We start from the raw sequence: 15,748 nt of genomic DNA, 5'->3' as shown, positions 1-15,748 counted from the left end.
ATCACAGTAAAAAGACATACTTGATAAAGCATGAATTCCGGAATTAATTTTACTTAAAATTTTGTGGACATGTTTATCCCAATTCAAGTGCTGATCTAGTGTTAAACCCAAAAAATTTGTACTAATTTCTTCATCAATATTTTGTAAGTTATAGCTTATTGTTATTGGCTCCTTCTGTCTATTTTGTGTTGTCTTAAAATTTATAAATTTAGTTTTTTGTAAATTCATCATCAAGTTGTGGTTATTAAGAAAATTTCCAATACTTTCCAATTCTACATAAGCGAACATTTCTGTTTGCTCTATTGAGTTGGATGATATCACCAAATTCGAGTCATCAGCATACAGACATAGTGTTGAATTTTTATTATATATTAAAGAATCTTTCATTCCACATAGATAGCACAAAAAAAGCAGGGGCCCTAATATTGAGCCTTGTGGCACTCCGAAAACTATTGGCTTATAAGTTGAGCATGATTTAATAATTCTATTGTAATTTGTCAAGTGAGTTATTTCTACGTATTGAGATCTTTCAGTGAGATATGACGTAAACCAATTAAGAGTTCGTTTTGCTACTCCTAGTCTTTGAAGTTTTTCAAGTAGAGTAGAATGCCTAACACTGTCGAATGCCATAGATAGGTCCATAAAAATACCAGTTGTACATTTTCCCTTGTCAACCGACTCAATTACAGTTTCAATAAAAGATACAGCAGCACTCACAACCGATCTTCCATTCCGAAATCCATGCTGGTTATCATCTAAAAGATTAAATTGTTATAAAAATTTGGGAAATTGAATGTATACTGCTTTTTCATATATCTTAGAAATAGCAGGGAGCACAGATATTGGTCGATAGTTAGATACATTTGTCAAGTTATTTTTCTTATGTAAAGGTATTATTTTAGCTTGTTTTAATTTCCTTGGAAAAATCCCAGACACAAAAGAGGAATTTATAAGTGGCATAGAATGTTACTAATGTTCCCTTTTACAGCCTTAATTATTAATATAAATTCATCAATTTTATGTGTAGTTTTGAAGAAGTAGAAGAAAGTTAGTTGAGAATTTATATACAATAGATCTCCAAAAATCCGCGCTCCAAATATCCAAATCGCTTACAGAAAGTACTTATAGACATCATCATCATCTCCTGCAGCCATGGGAATACCATTGCCGTCTCCCACGGTCAATGAAACTCATCATTGTCCTCCGCAATCCTGTCAAAGGAAGCGTGAATTTTTCTATCGTGAAATCTTTGCAGATACATTCTGCGGTAACAATAGTAAAAGCTGGGGCTTGACTCGGCCTATTTTCTGCAAACAACCCCGAATGTGGTGCAGTCCCAATTTATTTGGATTCAAGTTCTACTGTAATGCAAATAGAGGCGTGTCTGAAAAAACTATTCGTTACAGTTATTACAATCCACTTAAAACTGCATAAGGAGTTCTTTTCTAAAATTTTATTTGACTCACGCAAACGATGTGTGCACTCCATCGGAAACAGCGATCTTGAGTCTGTGAGGTGATTTGTGCCTCCCTCTTGTCTTATTTCTGAGAGATATAACGCCAGATGTTGACATCTCATACATATTCTCGTAGTTACCACTGACGATAGAATACTCAAGTTTTGTAACATCAGACGAGTCTTTATCAGTCGCTGCCACCTGTGAAAATATTCACTAATTACCATAGTTTATATTACTTATTTGTTTAAAATACTGTTACTTGAAGTTGACAGAATCTTAAAACCTGCAAATTCCCTCAGTGCCAAAAAAAATCCACAAAATTATATACTGTACTGTACTTTTCAAAGTTTTTAAAGGGCAAGATCTTAGTTCATTTGACTGTATTTAACGAGGGTTATCCGTTAATCAGTGTCGTCAAAGAGCTCCAGAAGCGACCAAGCAAGCCAGTTCAAATCTCTCACCAGCGCATTGTTCTTTGACTCCCTTACTTTTCTAGCCAGTCATTGTTGAAATGAGCTGTTGAACATTGATTTAAAAGGTATGGTCAAGTTGAGGGGATAGATTTCTTCTCCTGAAACTACCTAAATTTGTAAACCAAGTATAAACTTGACCAGGCAACTTAAAGTTCTGCGTTTGGCTTTTCGAGAATCAGGATTCAATTTTTCAGTTTTTTCTTTTGTTTTGAGATACAAAGTTTCTGGTTTTGACCATCCCTACGAGGAGTCTATTTTGACATTACCTGTATGATCGTCACATTGCTGTAGGTAGGCAGTAGAAGTGTGATGCTGTACTCATTACTGGTGAAGGTTGGTGGGCAATCATTCACATCGTCTATCTTGACGAGGACAGTAGCGATGTCACGGGCCCACAAAGGAGGAATACCTCTGTCTTTGACTGCCACTCGAAAACTTATGTCTCGAAGAGTCTCATAGTCCAGGCTCTGTAGTGTCCTCAACGCTCCTAAAAGTTTTTTATTTGTCAAAACATTTCTTTAGAAATTAAATTTGTAGAAAAAAAAATTATAACAAAAATTAAAAATTGTTTATTAAATCTAAAAAAATTTCAATTTAAAGAAAACTAGACAAAAACCACTAAATCTTTAAAATTAACGATTTACATTTAAACAAATCTAAAAGTAATATTAACAAATGCAAAGTACATTTTTGTTATGTATCTTTAAAAGGAGTATAATTTTATAATACACTTCTTGGCTCAAAGTCTCTTTTAGTTTACATGTAATATTTGATTTTAATACAGTTCTATACGAATTAGGTAAATGTTCTAGATATTAATCCCATGTAGAGGTCCAGTTTCAAATTTTGTGTTAGAATTGGTATATTGCACATTTTGGTCATTAATTTGTTTGGATAGCTATACTTAATTTATTTGATTAAAAATATATATATAAATCATTATACCTGTTGAAGAGTCGATGAAGAAAAGTCTACGAGAAGTGATATCGAGTATCTCGTACTGCAGCAATGTCGAGTCTTTGTCCTCGGCTCGCAGAACTAGAGGTTTTCCCATGTCGGAGATTACAGGAGATCCAGGGACAGCATTCTCGGAAATATGGCCTCGGTACTCGGTAGCTGAGAACTCTGGGGGAAAATCATTGCAGTCTTCTACGTCTACCAGCAGCGAAGCTAGAGACTGAACTCCCGCCTGTTCTCAAAACATCACAAACTACGGGTAATGAAATGTGAAGAAGAAAATTTGAACAAGGATGACTAGTATCACAATAGATTTGTCATACTTATAGATCAACTGACGACAAATTTTATGATAGTTTTGTTTACATAGTTTCTTGTTATTTTAGTTTTTCAAAACTAATGTAGTCTCGGACAACTAGTTTTGATACAATAGTTTTATTTTCAAGCCTCTTGTCTTCTTACATACATTTATTTGACCACATTGTCGTCAATGTTGTATTGTTCAAAGCTTTAATCTAAGTCGCCCAGGATTAAATTAGAATTGACGATGGAAGTATCCCAGATAGCACATAAGCTTACGACAACCTTGTCATACCATTTACGTATCATTTACACGGATAACCTTATCCTTTAACCTTGACTAAAGGATAAATAAAGGGTATCAAAGACTATGTAAAAGACATTTACACTGTCATAAATCAATACTGGAGGCAACGCTGAATAAAACAACATTATGAGCTGTTTTGAGTATTTAATTTAATGTCATTTAATTCACTCACCAGGTTGGTTGCAGATATTGTCAAGTTGTATTCAGCACATTTCTCGTAATCCAACTTCTGTTTGATTGTCACCACCCCAGTGATGGGGTTGATGAAGAACTGTTCTTGTGAGTTTCCAGCCACAATATGGTAAGTGATGGAAAGGGAAGACCTGGCCTGGGCTTGCCACAAAACTCTTCCTACAGGAGTGTCTTCAGGCACTTCCACAACGCTGAGAATATTCTGGAACCTAGCAACATAGCGCTACATTCACTATGTGGGGAGGAGAGTAACGCATTAAGTATATGAATTCCCCAGTGCATAAAACATTTTAACATAAATATCTACTCAGATTCTTCTTTGTTTGCCACTAATATTTTTCCTCACACATAGAGCTGGAAGTGCACGGTTGTACCATAAGCAAGTTTCCTATGTTTCACTGAGGTTGGAGTGATTTATTTACCTAGGAGGAGCGTGATCGGACTGAGTGACCGTGATGAATACAGGAAGTGTTGATGCCAACGGAGGCTCTCCACCATCTACAGCCCGAACCATCAAGTTGAACTCTGATGTCGCTTCTATGTCTAACTGTCGAGCTATGAGGATATCTCCCAGCACTGGGTCCACAGTAAAGAAGTTGCCAATGTTACCTGGAAAATAATAGGTGGTTATCTTCAAACTATATTACAACATTAACCCTTTAAACTTCATGATTACCAGTGATTCAGTGATAATGGGCTGTGCCTACCAGTGGCGGATCCAGGGGGGGGGCGAAGGGGGCGGTCGCCCCCCCCTCGGGGTTTTTTTTTTTTTTTTTTTTTTTTTTACAACGGTACAATATACACATTGCGTATAATCATTTGTCTATGTCACACTAAATTCCTCGTCATCTATTTAGGGAATTACAAGTAGAGGATAGTTTACAAAACTACGTTTAAGGTAACTGAAGCTATGAATTCAGAATGGTAAATAATGAGAGTAGGGATTCCACTTTCGCAATCGCAACGCCTGACAGTTGGCTGCACTGGCCAACCTCTCCCCCCACACCCCGCAGCCCGTACGTCACGCCCTCTCTACTCCTACTGCCTGACGGCTTGACTCCCGCTCTTTTTACCCGCGAAATGTTACTGTTGTCCGTTGTCGTAGTACTCGTAGTGACGTAGTGTTCTAGTGTCAAGTGATCTGTGTAAGTGTGTAGTTTTGTATGTGCTAAACACTCGTTTGTATGCATGAATTAAGCAATGGATAGGTATATTGTAAAACGAAGACGAGTGGAAGAAGGGAACCGAGCTACAGAAGAAAATGTATCTGTACCTGTAGAGCCTCAACCTTGTAGCAGCACTGAAGGTAATATAGCCATAGATGTAGCTGCTACACAAAATGAGGTTAGGTCACTTACCTGTGAGTCTAGCCTCTCACGTGATGTTGGTACCTACGTGGGGCGTATGTCATGTCTTGATGACCACACAAAATATCAAATTTTGACCAATCATTATATGCCCCCGAAAGACTACATTTTCCCGTCGAGTGTCCATTTGAAAAAAGGGCGTGAAGAACATAGACGGGTGAATAATAGCCATTTTCAAAAATACCCTTGGTTAGTTTTTTCCGAAAATAAACAAGGTCTCTTCTGCAAATATTGTGCAGTTTTTTGCTATCAAACTTTAGCTGGGGGAAGAAAAACAGTCCAGCTTAAAAAGTTGGTCACAGAACCCCTTAACAAGTATGCTAAACTAACAGGGAAAGATGGCGATTTAGACACACATGCATCATCAAGCTATCACCATTTAGCAGAACAAGATGCTCAGGCATTTAAATCTATGCATGAAAATCCACAAAATGAGGTAATAAATCTATTGGACGAAACACGGAAAAGACAAGTGACTGAAAATAGGTCTCGTTTAGTCCCTATTATAAAAACGATAGTCCTACATGGCAAACAAAACATTCCCCTCAGGGGTCATCGAGACGACGGAAGTCTCTCTGAGTTGAATGAAGACCCAGTAACTAATGAAGGCAATTTTAAAGCTTTATTGCGATTTCGGGTGGATAGCGGGGACAAAGACCTAGAAAATCATTTAAAGACATCTAAATCAAACGCAACCTACATAAGCAAAACAACTGCGAATGAAATAATAAGAATCTGTGGTGAAGAAATAGTAACAGAAATAACGAAAAGAGTGAATGACGTCAAATATTATAGTATAATTTTTGACGAGACGACTGATGTATCTCACTCATCGCAGTTGACTTTAGCATTGCGATACATATATAAAGGAAGTGTTAGAGAAGATTTCGTGGGATTCATTGATGTGCATAAATCAAATTTCAATGAGTCAGATGTAGAGGTAGAACCTATTGTTACTGGTGAGGTTCTGGGGAAAACGGTTCTGGAATTCATGAAAAAACTTGACCTAAATCTTAAGTACTGTGTTGGTATAGGCTGCGATGGTTGCAGCGTCAATATTTCTACAATTAAAGGCGCTGTAACTGAAATTAAAAAAGAAGTATCCTACAGTACACTCTGTATTTGCCAGAACCACGCTCTTAACCTAGCGCTGTCAAAATCAAGCAAAGTGCAAGGTGTTAGGAATGCATTGGGGACAATAAAAGAAGTGGTTGGGTTCTTCAACGCGTCGGCAAAAAGAAACCACATTCTCAAAAATGTGGTAGGCCATCAGCTGAAAAACTATTGCGAAACCAGATGGGTCGAGCGGCATGAGGCTGTTTTGGCATTTCTAGAGGACCTTCCAAACATAAAAAAGGCTTTAGAAACTATTTCAAGATGGGAAGATGCCTCAACCGCTTGCAAAGCAAATACGTTATTACACAGTATTTCAAACTGCGAGTTTGTAATTGTCATATATAGCTTGAGTGACATATTGTCTTCAACTGTCATCCTCAGTAAATACCTCCAAGAACAAAACATAGACATAGCTCATGCCAAAGAAAAAGTCAACCAAGCTGTAAATACGTTAAAAAACAAACGTGACAAGTCAGATGAATTTTTTTCATTAGTTTTTGGGCAAGCCGAAAAAGCCCTGGAAATAATGGAGGTGGACTTGAAGATACCTAGACTTGCAAAAAGGCAAATGAACCGGGCAAACTATCAAAGTGCATCTGAACCCACTACTGAGAAAGATGAAGTTGCTTCTTACTGGCGAAAAGCTGTATACATACCAATATTAGATTACATCTTACTTGATCTAAGTGAACGGTTTTCGGAAGATACTATGAAATGTTTCCAAATGAACATTTTGTTACCAGGACAACTTGACCTAATACCAGACGTAACAAAGCTAAAAGAAGCTGTTGAACCATTGTGCAAGACATATTCTGGCTTAATGTCATACAATTTTGATACGATGGTCTCCAAATTAATAAATGAAATAATTTCACTCAAGAATTCCAGTTCATACAGCAGTTTGAAAAACATCACCAGAGCCACTGAAGCTTATGATAAATGCGATAGCAACGCCTATCCATTGCTGAAGACTCTACTGCAAATTTTATCATCATTGCCGATTTCTGCAGCAACTGCTGAACGAAGTTTTTCTACTTTACGAAGAGTGAAAACTTGGATGAGGTCAAGAATGACGGAAGACCGCTTAACAGGACTAGCATTATTATATGTTCACAAAGACATAACCATAAACATTGATAATGTTGTCAATAACTTTGCTGCAAAAAAATCCAGAAGATTGGACTTTGTCGTCTAAAAAATAGGCTAATACTGACCGATAGTTGACCCATCAGGCCCTGATTATATTCGTGAGAGAATAAATGTTATTTGGTTAGTTAGGCATTATTTGGCCTAATTTCACAATCTGAACACTTTTAAATGTGTTCTAGTTTGTTTACATATTTTAGTAGTTTTCCCTTACTCGTAAAAATCACATGCATATGTGATATGCATATGTGCATATGTGGATGTGGTATGCATATTAAAATTACTTCTTGTAATTTTGCAATAGGTTGGTAAATTACCTGATTTGATGTAACTTATTTACATGTCCCAAAGACGTTTTAGTAGGCCAAAAGTTTTAATATTATGTAGCTTTAAGGTCAAGTGTTGTTTTTCCTAAGCGAGGCCAGCTTAAATAAGTATTATAGGCTATTTTAGTTTTAAATTTTTATTAGCAAAGAAAGCTTTTTATTTTATTTACTTTTAGTTTTCAACCACATAAGATAATGTTTATGTGCTATCAAAATCAAATATGTTTTGTTGTTCATAGCGGATGTTTTTAGTTTTAGTTTTTTTATCAACAAAGGGGGAGCTGTTTATTTACGTTTAGTTCTAAACCAATGTGAGATTATGTTTACGTGTTATAAGCCATGTTTTGTTATTCATAAGCAAAGCTAGCAAAGTAGGCTAAGGCTAGTAAAGTTTTATGTTTTAGTTTTTTTTTGAGCAAAGGAAGCTTTTGATTATGTTTAGTTAGTTTTAAAGCAATTAAATAATTTGCTTCATGTTTAAATTGTATAATCAACTCAGCTACATATATTGTTTACTCTCGTCTCTCATAGTTTTTCTTTATGCAAAAAATGGTTACTCTCTCGCGTTATTTTTGCCACTATAAAATCCACATTCGTTCGTGTAATTATTTATAATGTTTGTCTGAATAAAAATAAACATTTTAGATTATATTTGACCTTTGTTTAAAATAGTTACCTATACTCAATCAGTTCAATAAATACTTCAAACATGCAATTTAAAATAATCTACAATTGACAAATGTCAAATTATTATCGTTATCCTATAAATTTATGTTTGAAGTAAAAAAAAAAAACGTTGTTTTAACCAGGGGTGCCCATCCCCCCCTAGACTCATGACGCACCCCCCCCCCCCCAATTGAGCAACAGCCCCCCCCCACCATAAATGATGTACACAACAAATGAGAAACATTATTCCCCCGCCCAGCACATTTGTAAAACTATAAAAGAAGTTTTATAATTTTTTTTAGATATTTAAAATTCAAACCCAGTTAATCTATATAAATAAAGTTATAGTTTAGTCTGTACACTGCTCAGAATTATACATATTTTGGGTTATTTATGTTCTATACATTGAAGAAGTTGAAACATGTCTTATCTCAATTTATGTCCGTCTGTCACGGCCCAGAAGGCCTTTTATGCAGTCTACTCTAAAGAAAACTAAAGTACCGATTACGATTCTAATGGTTTAATTGAATCCACAGGATTGGCGAGAGAGTCCTTATAGCCATTAAAATATGGCCTCACTATTTTGGAAATAAAATAACGGACGATCAAAAACACAATTTTGTGTGATTTTTCTAGTTTATTTTCTCCATGTTTACTACATACGTCATTAATTAATGAAATACTAATAATCTGTTAAGAGAACACGTCATATATGATATTACGAACAGCCGTTTTGATAAAGATTCCTTTTCCTAGCTGAACTGATATGTTTACATAAATGTTGTTTACGAATACTGTGTAGGCCCTAACCATTTCCGATCACGTTTGTAACCATTTCCGATCACGTTTGTAAGCAAATCCAAAACCAAGTGATATTAATAACCGTGTGGCTTTGGCTTACACAACGGGTTTCATTTATCACGGGTACCTACTAATATGTAACTGTAAATTAAATTAAATAACTAGCCATCATCCAGGTCGGGAACCGGAGATTCTGTGTGTATCAAGTTGTACTTGAATTTTGATTACAGGGAAAAGACCGTGATTTAGTGTTGTACAGGACTGGAAAATTTATCTTTCTATATAAATAAAATTAGAGTTTTATAAGTCACCTCAATTTAAGTAATTCTTTATTGCCAGAATATCCATATAGCGTTCGTAACCTCTGCTTAACGAATTGTCAGCGTCTTTCTCGATATAACGATGCCCTCTCCCTCCCTTTAGAAACATCACAAGCTCCTTTGATGAAAATTAAATGGAAACAACGCTTGCGCCAATAATCGTCTGCTCCGTTTTATGTCTGCTGTGCGCTATGTTACAACAGATTTGAGATACAACAGCTGGGGAATGAATGATGACGATATAATCATAGATAAATCATAATGCTTAGTTAACTGTGATTGAGTGAAATATTAGTAACCATGGTAACTTAAGTAAGGTTGTGATTGGCCGATGAGTAGGCCTAAATATGGCGACTTGTTGAATTTGTGTATGAATTGAAGAGAAACCAATTAAAGAACAGAAGAACAAAGAAAAAGAATTACGAGATTGTTCTCGTTACATTCTTTTAGCGAATTTCCCTATAGGGAAGTAGCTATTACCGTAGGTCTCATGGTAAGACTTAGGCCCGGGACCGATTTACTTTTTCATTTTAATGTCCCCAGAGGCCAAAAACACCATTCATTCAAATTTTTATATATGTATATATATATATATATATATATATATATATAGATTTATATATATATATATATATGTGTCCGTGAACACGATAACTTGAGTAATTTTTATCCGATTTTGATGAAATTTGGTTTGAAGGTGTAAGGCGGGATAAACTTGAATGAGTTCGCGATCCAGCATGATCGGACCATGGGAACAGGGTTTTATGGGGGGTTTTATGGGGTAAAAATTGGTTTTTCTCACTTTTTACCCTCAAAACACAAAATTTCCCAATTTTTCTCTAAACCTTCTTAAAGAGCTTAAAAAAACAAACAATTCAGTATATCAAAGTGTTTTTGTACGGTTATTGGTTACGGAGAAAACTAAAAAAATGGTAAATTTAAAATTCCCATGTTATTCTTATGGAGAATATTGTAAAATGTTGTAGTTTGCTTGTTTATGGATATATTTTGATCAAACTTGGCAAATTTATTTATTTTATAGTAAGCTATCAATATTTTACTAAAAACACACTACTTTATTAGTTTCCTTGTAGCAGCAAACCTAGGTACTCGTTAAACCTAATGTTATTTAAATAGATCAATTGAAAATCAATTCGGCCAAATGGAAATTCGCTTAGACGGCAGGTTTGCTGCGGCGGGGGTATTTTAAGAGTGTTTTAATTATCTCTAAATATAATTTTACACTTTTTTTATTACTTATCTGTCAATTCCTATGCTGTGATACAGCACCTATCGGTAGCCTATCTGTCTATCACGAGCAGTACCTTATAACACTTTCTAAAGGTTCCTTTAATATTTACGTTTTTTATAGCAACGCAATGTTTGGCTAGTGATTAGTTGAGTTTGAGTTAGCTAAAATGTTAAACGTTGCCGTTTGTACAACTGAACCAAGATAAATGATTTGAAATTTACAATAATAATGTTATTGCACAATAATAATGATTATGCAATAGGCTATTGAATTTCGTTTATAAAAAAGCAAATCGTGACGTTAATGGCTGTTTGCTGTTTACAGCGTTTTAATGAGTTTGTCATCTGTTTTTATTGGATTAACCGTATTTTTCATTACCCCCCCCCTCTCCCTATTAACTCAGGTAATCGAGTATCTACACAATATTGTTAAGTATTGTAGCCTATGCTACTTGATTGTACGTATTTTAACGAGCTTTATGTCAACAAAGCGTTCTGTGCTAAGTCGCGGTGTAGCTGGACGTGTCTGTACCACGCGTTATCTTTTATCTATCACAGCAGTTGAGCCATCCCGTGCGCTCCCTCTAGATCTCACGTCTTGCTAATCTTAAATAATAACTTTCTACACGAATTCTAAACTATCCTAAAATCCTATTTTAACTAATTTAATTCAATAATATAACTATTGTCATTAATTAATCCACTTTCTATCTGGTGACTGTGTAATATATTTTTGATTGTCGTCAAGTTGAACACTGTTGCAATTAGCTTTAGCCACCCCCCCCCCCCATTTGAATTTTTTGAGCCCCCCCCCAAGAATTTCAATGACGCAGTCTGCGTCACAGCCCCCCCCTTGTGGGCACCCCTGTTTTAACGATTTTTAGTCCAGATTTGATGACACCAATACTGTATTGCATAACAGGCGATACAGTACAGTATCATTGGAAGATTAAGGCAGTAACTTGAGTGGGTGAGGCAGGGAGGTATAGTCAAATCCAAAGGTAGAATAAGTGGCTTTATTCTGCGTTTGCAGTGAACACAATTTCACGGATAGTCCTCCAGAAACATGACTGCACTGCTGAAAACGAACAAGAATTTTAAAGTTAGTGTAAGTGTTTGCGTTGTACTTCACGTTATAAAATTATTCCATTAAATAATCATGAAAATAATATTAGCAAAACAAGCTGATAGTTTGTTTAAACTGCCGTTCTCAAGGAAAGTTGAATGGCGATTTGAATATTTGTTTACTAAACTTTAGACAAAGAAATGGTCTAAAAGCCGTCATTTTGGACACTTATATCACAAAATTTTTTCGGGGGGGGACCCCCGAACCCCCCGCTTTCACTGGGGGGTATTCCATACCCCCCAGGCCCCCCGGTTCGCCCCCCCCTTGTCACTGTTCTAGATCCGCCACTGGTGCCTACAGAGTTCACCATTCATCCATAGTTTTACATTATTTTTACAGCTCAAGTTCAAAATCTTCTCTCTCTTCATTTTATATGGTTCTTGGATTTACCTGACACGATGGAGTAACTGATCCGAGCGTTTTCGCCGTGGTCTGCATCGGTCGCTGCTACAGTGACGACTCTAGAGCCAGGGAGAGAACTCTCAGATGCAGCAGCAGTCACGACTCCGCTCGTCCACACGGGGGCATGGTCGTTAGTGTCGGTCACTTTGACAATCACACGAGTGAAGCCTCTCAGTCCTCCGTCCGAGACACATAGAATCAACTCGTGCTCTGTGATTGTCTCTCTGGAAGCGAAAAGAATTATTTGTGTGGGATATCCCAAAGAATATTAAATAAACGGTATCAGCAATCTGACAAATACTTTTCCCTATTAGCTTCTTAAAAACTCTAATAATTAGAAAGCGATGGGTATTTTACTAGTAGTTACTAGTACAGTGGAACCTTGATAAGAAGACCCTCTATAACAACTCGCCCTTGATAACAAGTGTCATTTTCAAATCCCCTTAAAATTATTTTACCCCTAATTACATGTTATTACAAACCTCGATAAGAAGTCAACCTTGATAACAAGTCTTATTTTACAATCCCCATGAGAGTCTTGTCATCAGGTTCTACTATATTTTTTTTTTAATTTAGAAACTATGGTATTTTATGTATTAAGTCAAAAAAATTTCAATATCTTTTGAACCTTATTTTTTATGGCAATGGGGGTTGTACCATTTTGTTTAGAGTTAAAAAGGACCATAACATACCAAATTTTAATCCAATTGTTTGAGCCTTTTTTTGTGGAAATCCGATTTTTCTGTTATTTTATGGGTTTTTATTGGAAATCAACATTTAAAATTGAAAATAAAAAAAAAAAACTACTGGAGACACCGTGAAACATTAGACGTTTGACGTCTTTGGTACCCATATACCAAATGTAACAGTAGGTATTTTTTTGAAACCTGATTTTTAGAGTGTTCTTTTTAGTTCCAAGATTCAAAATATCTCATTTCGACCATCACCACATTGAAGTTCATCCAATGTCTCTGAGATCAAAACAGAGATTGTACAACTACTATAATTTTATGGTTGGATCCAACCAAATCTGGTAGATTTTTTTCCACTCCAAAGGATCAGAACATGTATTATAGTACGGTCCACGAGAGTCTGCAGTTGAGGGAGGAGCCTATTTACCACGTGACTTCAAAGGAACCAATGAGGACAGTGCGGTGTTGCCAAATCTAATAATACCAGCTGATTTGAAAATATTGTTTAGTATATTTTTATTAGTGTTGAAAATTAGTGAACAGGCGATGTTGCAACGCCGCGCTAGTCCAGTCTTGAAATTGGCTACCGCCAACTGCAGACTCTTGTGGCCCCTAGTGTAGTGTGCTCTACTACAAAGAATCTCATGACGAAGCAAGGTAACTTAAACCATTTAACGTGTTCACCTATCAAGTGGTAACGCCACTGTGAGCACGCCTGTGGAGTGATGAAGATGAAACATCTGAAGACTCGTCAGGCTCCGGGCTTGGTGAATTGAGTAGACCAGCTGACTGGAAGCATCTTCATCGTAGGCTTTCACCTTCAGTAGAGACGTTCCGACTGCAACCTCCTCCCCGACCTCTACTTGGTACTGTGATTGTGGGAACTTTGGTGTGAACTCGTTACTGTCGATCACCTCAATGGTAACCTACAAGATATATTGTAAATGTAAGTTGTATAATTAAATGAAAATTGTTCTTCATTGAGGCAAACTTAGGGCATCATAGTCCTTTTGTTACAGTTGACCTCTAAAAAACTAACAATAACAAAATATTAACGAAAGCAAAAACAACAAGTGTATACTGAAGGAATAGAAAATATTTTGTTTTAAAAACAAGAACTATCGATGACCGGCCTCAATCAATCAAATCTTTATTTATGAAAGCACAAGTTTGTACATTTGAATGGTGTCAAATAGGCATATACAGGGGCTAATGAGAAAGTAAAGAGCGTTTTAGAATAAAAAAAAGCTTATGCAAGATTTTCATGATATACATTTTTGAAAAGTTAATAAAATTCCTTTTTTACACAGTTGCCAAACAAATCGAGTCACTTATAATAGCGGTGGACAAGATTAGAAATTTTTTGTCAACTTTTCTGACTAAGCTCAGTTACTTGGTGATGCACAATTGGAGCTGCTTCTGGTCATCAAAGCGCAAGACTAAATAAGAGAGGTTTCTATCAATATATGGGATTTACAAGGAGTGGGAATGCAGGTCCAATGTGTTCCGTTCAACTGCACCATTGATTGTCACCAATCATCTATGAACGTAGTAGTTTTAAGTTCACCTGTGTATGCACTGTTCGCCGACTGTCCGACAAACTTATGGTCAAGTTGTAGAAATTTTGTGTTTCATAGTCCAACTGTCGTGCTAGGTGAATACTCCCTGAGTCGGAGCCGATAACAAACTCTGCTTTTGGATCCCCGCCTGTGAAAAGGGTTTAGTGGTTAATAGTTTTTTTGGAGTAGAGCTTTAGGAAACCAATACATCTACGATAGTAAATTGCATGTTGATATAGTATACTTGCAAAAACACCATGTCGAGTCTTATTCAGAATAAGTAACACTAAACTGTGTAGAAAACAGTTCAACAATGCATCAGCTGATCGAAAATGAATAGTGGTTACAGGTGTACCAACTTATGATCTTCTGTCCTTAAACAATGTCTCTTGGTACACGTAATTAGGGTTGCATTAAAAAAATAAACTGTACCAGAAATCTGACAAATACTTTCTCCTATTCTTGTCAAAAAACCCTTATCATGAGCAAGTGGTAGGATTAACTATGATATTTTATGGGTAAAATCACAAGTTGCAATAACTTTTGAACCATATTTTTTGCAGTATTGGGGCTTGTACCATTTTAAAATTTTAGTTAAAATTGTTTGGGCCGCACACACATATCACGTTGAAAACTTCTTTTTGGGGTTCAGTTGGACCCAAAGCAGATACATTCACCCAAAATACTAACAAATGATGACAAAAACAATACTTTCTCCACGTACTATGTATAGGCAGGGAAAGCAAAAATACCCTAGATATAAGTTGACATAAAAGACAACGCCTTACCAACAATAGTAAACCACACCAGTCCAGTGTCCACCACCGGAGGTTGTACCACAGCCACTAAGTAGCCTATAGGGTCTTGTTCAGTAACTTGTACATGGGTGTGAGCCGGAGGTATCAAGTTGGACGTATCCACTCCTTGTACACCCATCACATGGACACTGGCACGCACTGTAGAACTACGTCTGGGGCTGCCGCGATCCGTGGCCTTCACCTATCACAGATTGTTTATTTACAGATAACTCTAATTATTACAATAAAATGGCGTAACGTAACCGTTGAGAGAGTAATAAATTAATAAACAATATATGCATGTGTGAGTCTCGTAGATGATAAAAATGGCTTGTATCTACAAACTCAATATACAGGGTGTCCCCAAACTATCGACCTTTTAAAATATCATTAATAGACCAAAGACAAAATAAAATATCACATAAAAATTTTCCAAAACCCAAAAGTCATCCGCACAGCTGCCATGTTGTCTTTTTCTCAAAACCATTTTG

At 36.3% G+C, this 15,748-nt stretch overlaps 1 protein-coding gene across 2 annotated transcripts in view; it reads right to left on the bottom strand.

The window, feature by feature from the left end:
• The window catches only part of LOC128986569 (fat-like cadherin-related tumor suppressor homolog), a 65,660-nt gene extending 50,210 nt beyond the window's left edge, over nt 1–15,450 (bottom strand). For both annotated transcript variants that reach the window (XM_054407000.1, XM_054407001.1), the window contains exons 1-9: nt 15,249–15,450; nt 14,469–14,608; nt 13,586–13,827; nt 12,198–12,433; nt 4,111–4,297; nt 3,669–3,897; nt 2,878–3,121; nt 2,199–2,419; nt 1,467–1,657 (exon numbers count right to left, since the gene is read on the bottom strand). In XM_054407000.1, coding sequence (XP_054262975.1) covers nt 1,467–1,657; nt 2,199–2,419; nt 2,878–3,121; nt 3,669–3,897; nt 4,111–4,297; nt 12,198–12,433; nt 13,586–13,827; nt 14,469–14,608; nt 15,249–15,396 — 1,838 coding nt within the window. In that variant the 5' untranslated portion in view covers nt 15,397–15,450. The remainder of the gene's footprint in view (nt 1–1,466; nt 1,658–2,198; nt 2,420–2,877; nt 3,122–3,668; nt 3,898–4,110; nt 4,298–12,197; nt 12,434–13,585; nt 13,828–14,468; nt 14,609–15,248) is intronic.
• Between the last annotated feature and the right edge of the window lie 298 nt (nt 15,451–15,748).

Source organism: Macrosteles quadrilineatus, unplaced genomic scaffold (assembly GCF_028750875.1).
Source record: "Macrosteles quadrilineatus isolate MER2022 unplaced genomic scaffold, UCM_ALF_1.0 Scaffold_2__2_contigs__length_208266976, whole genome shotgun sequence".
Lineage (NCBI taxonomy): Eukaryota > Metazoa > Arthropoda > Insecta > Hemiptera > Cicadellidae > Macrosteles > Macrosteles quadrilineatus.
Note: the sequence above shows the minus strand (reverse complement) of the source record. Positions and strands in the feature narration are given on the sequence as shown.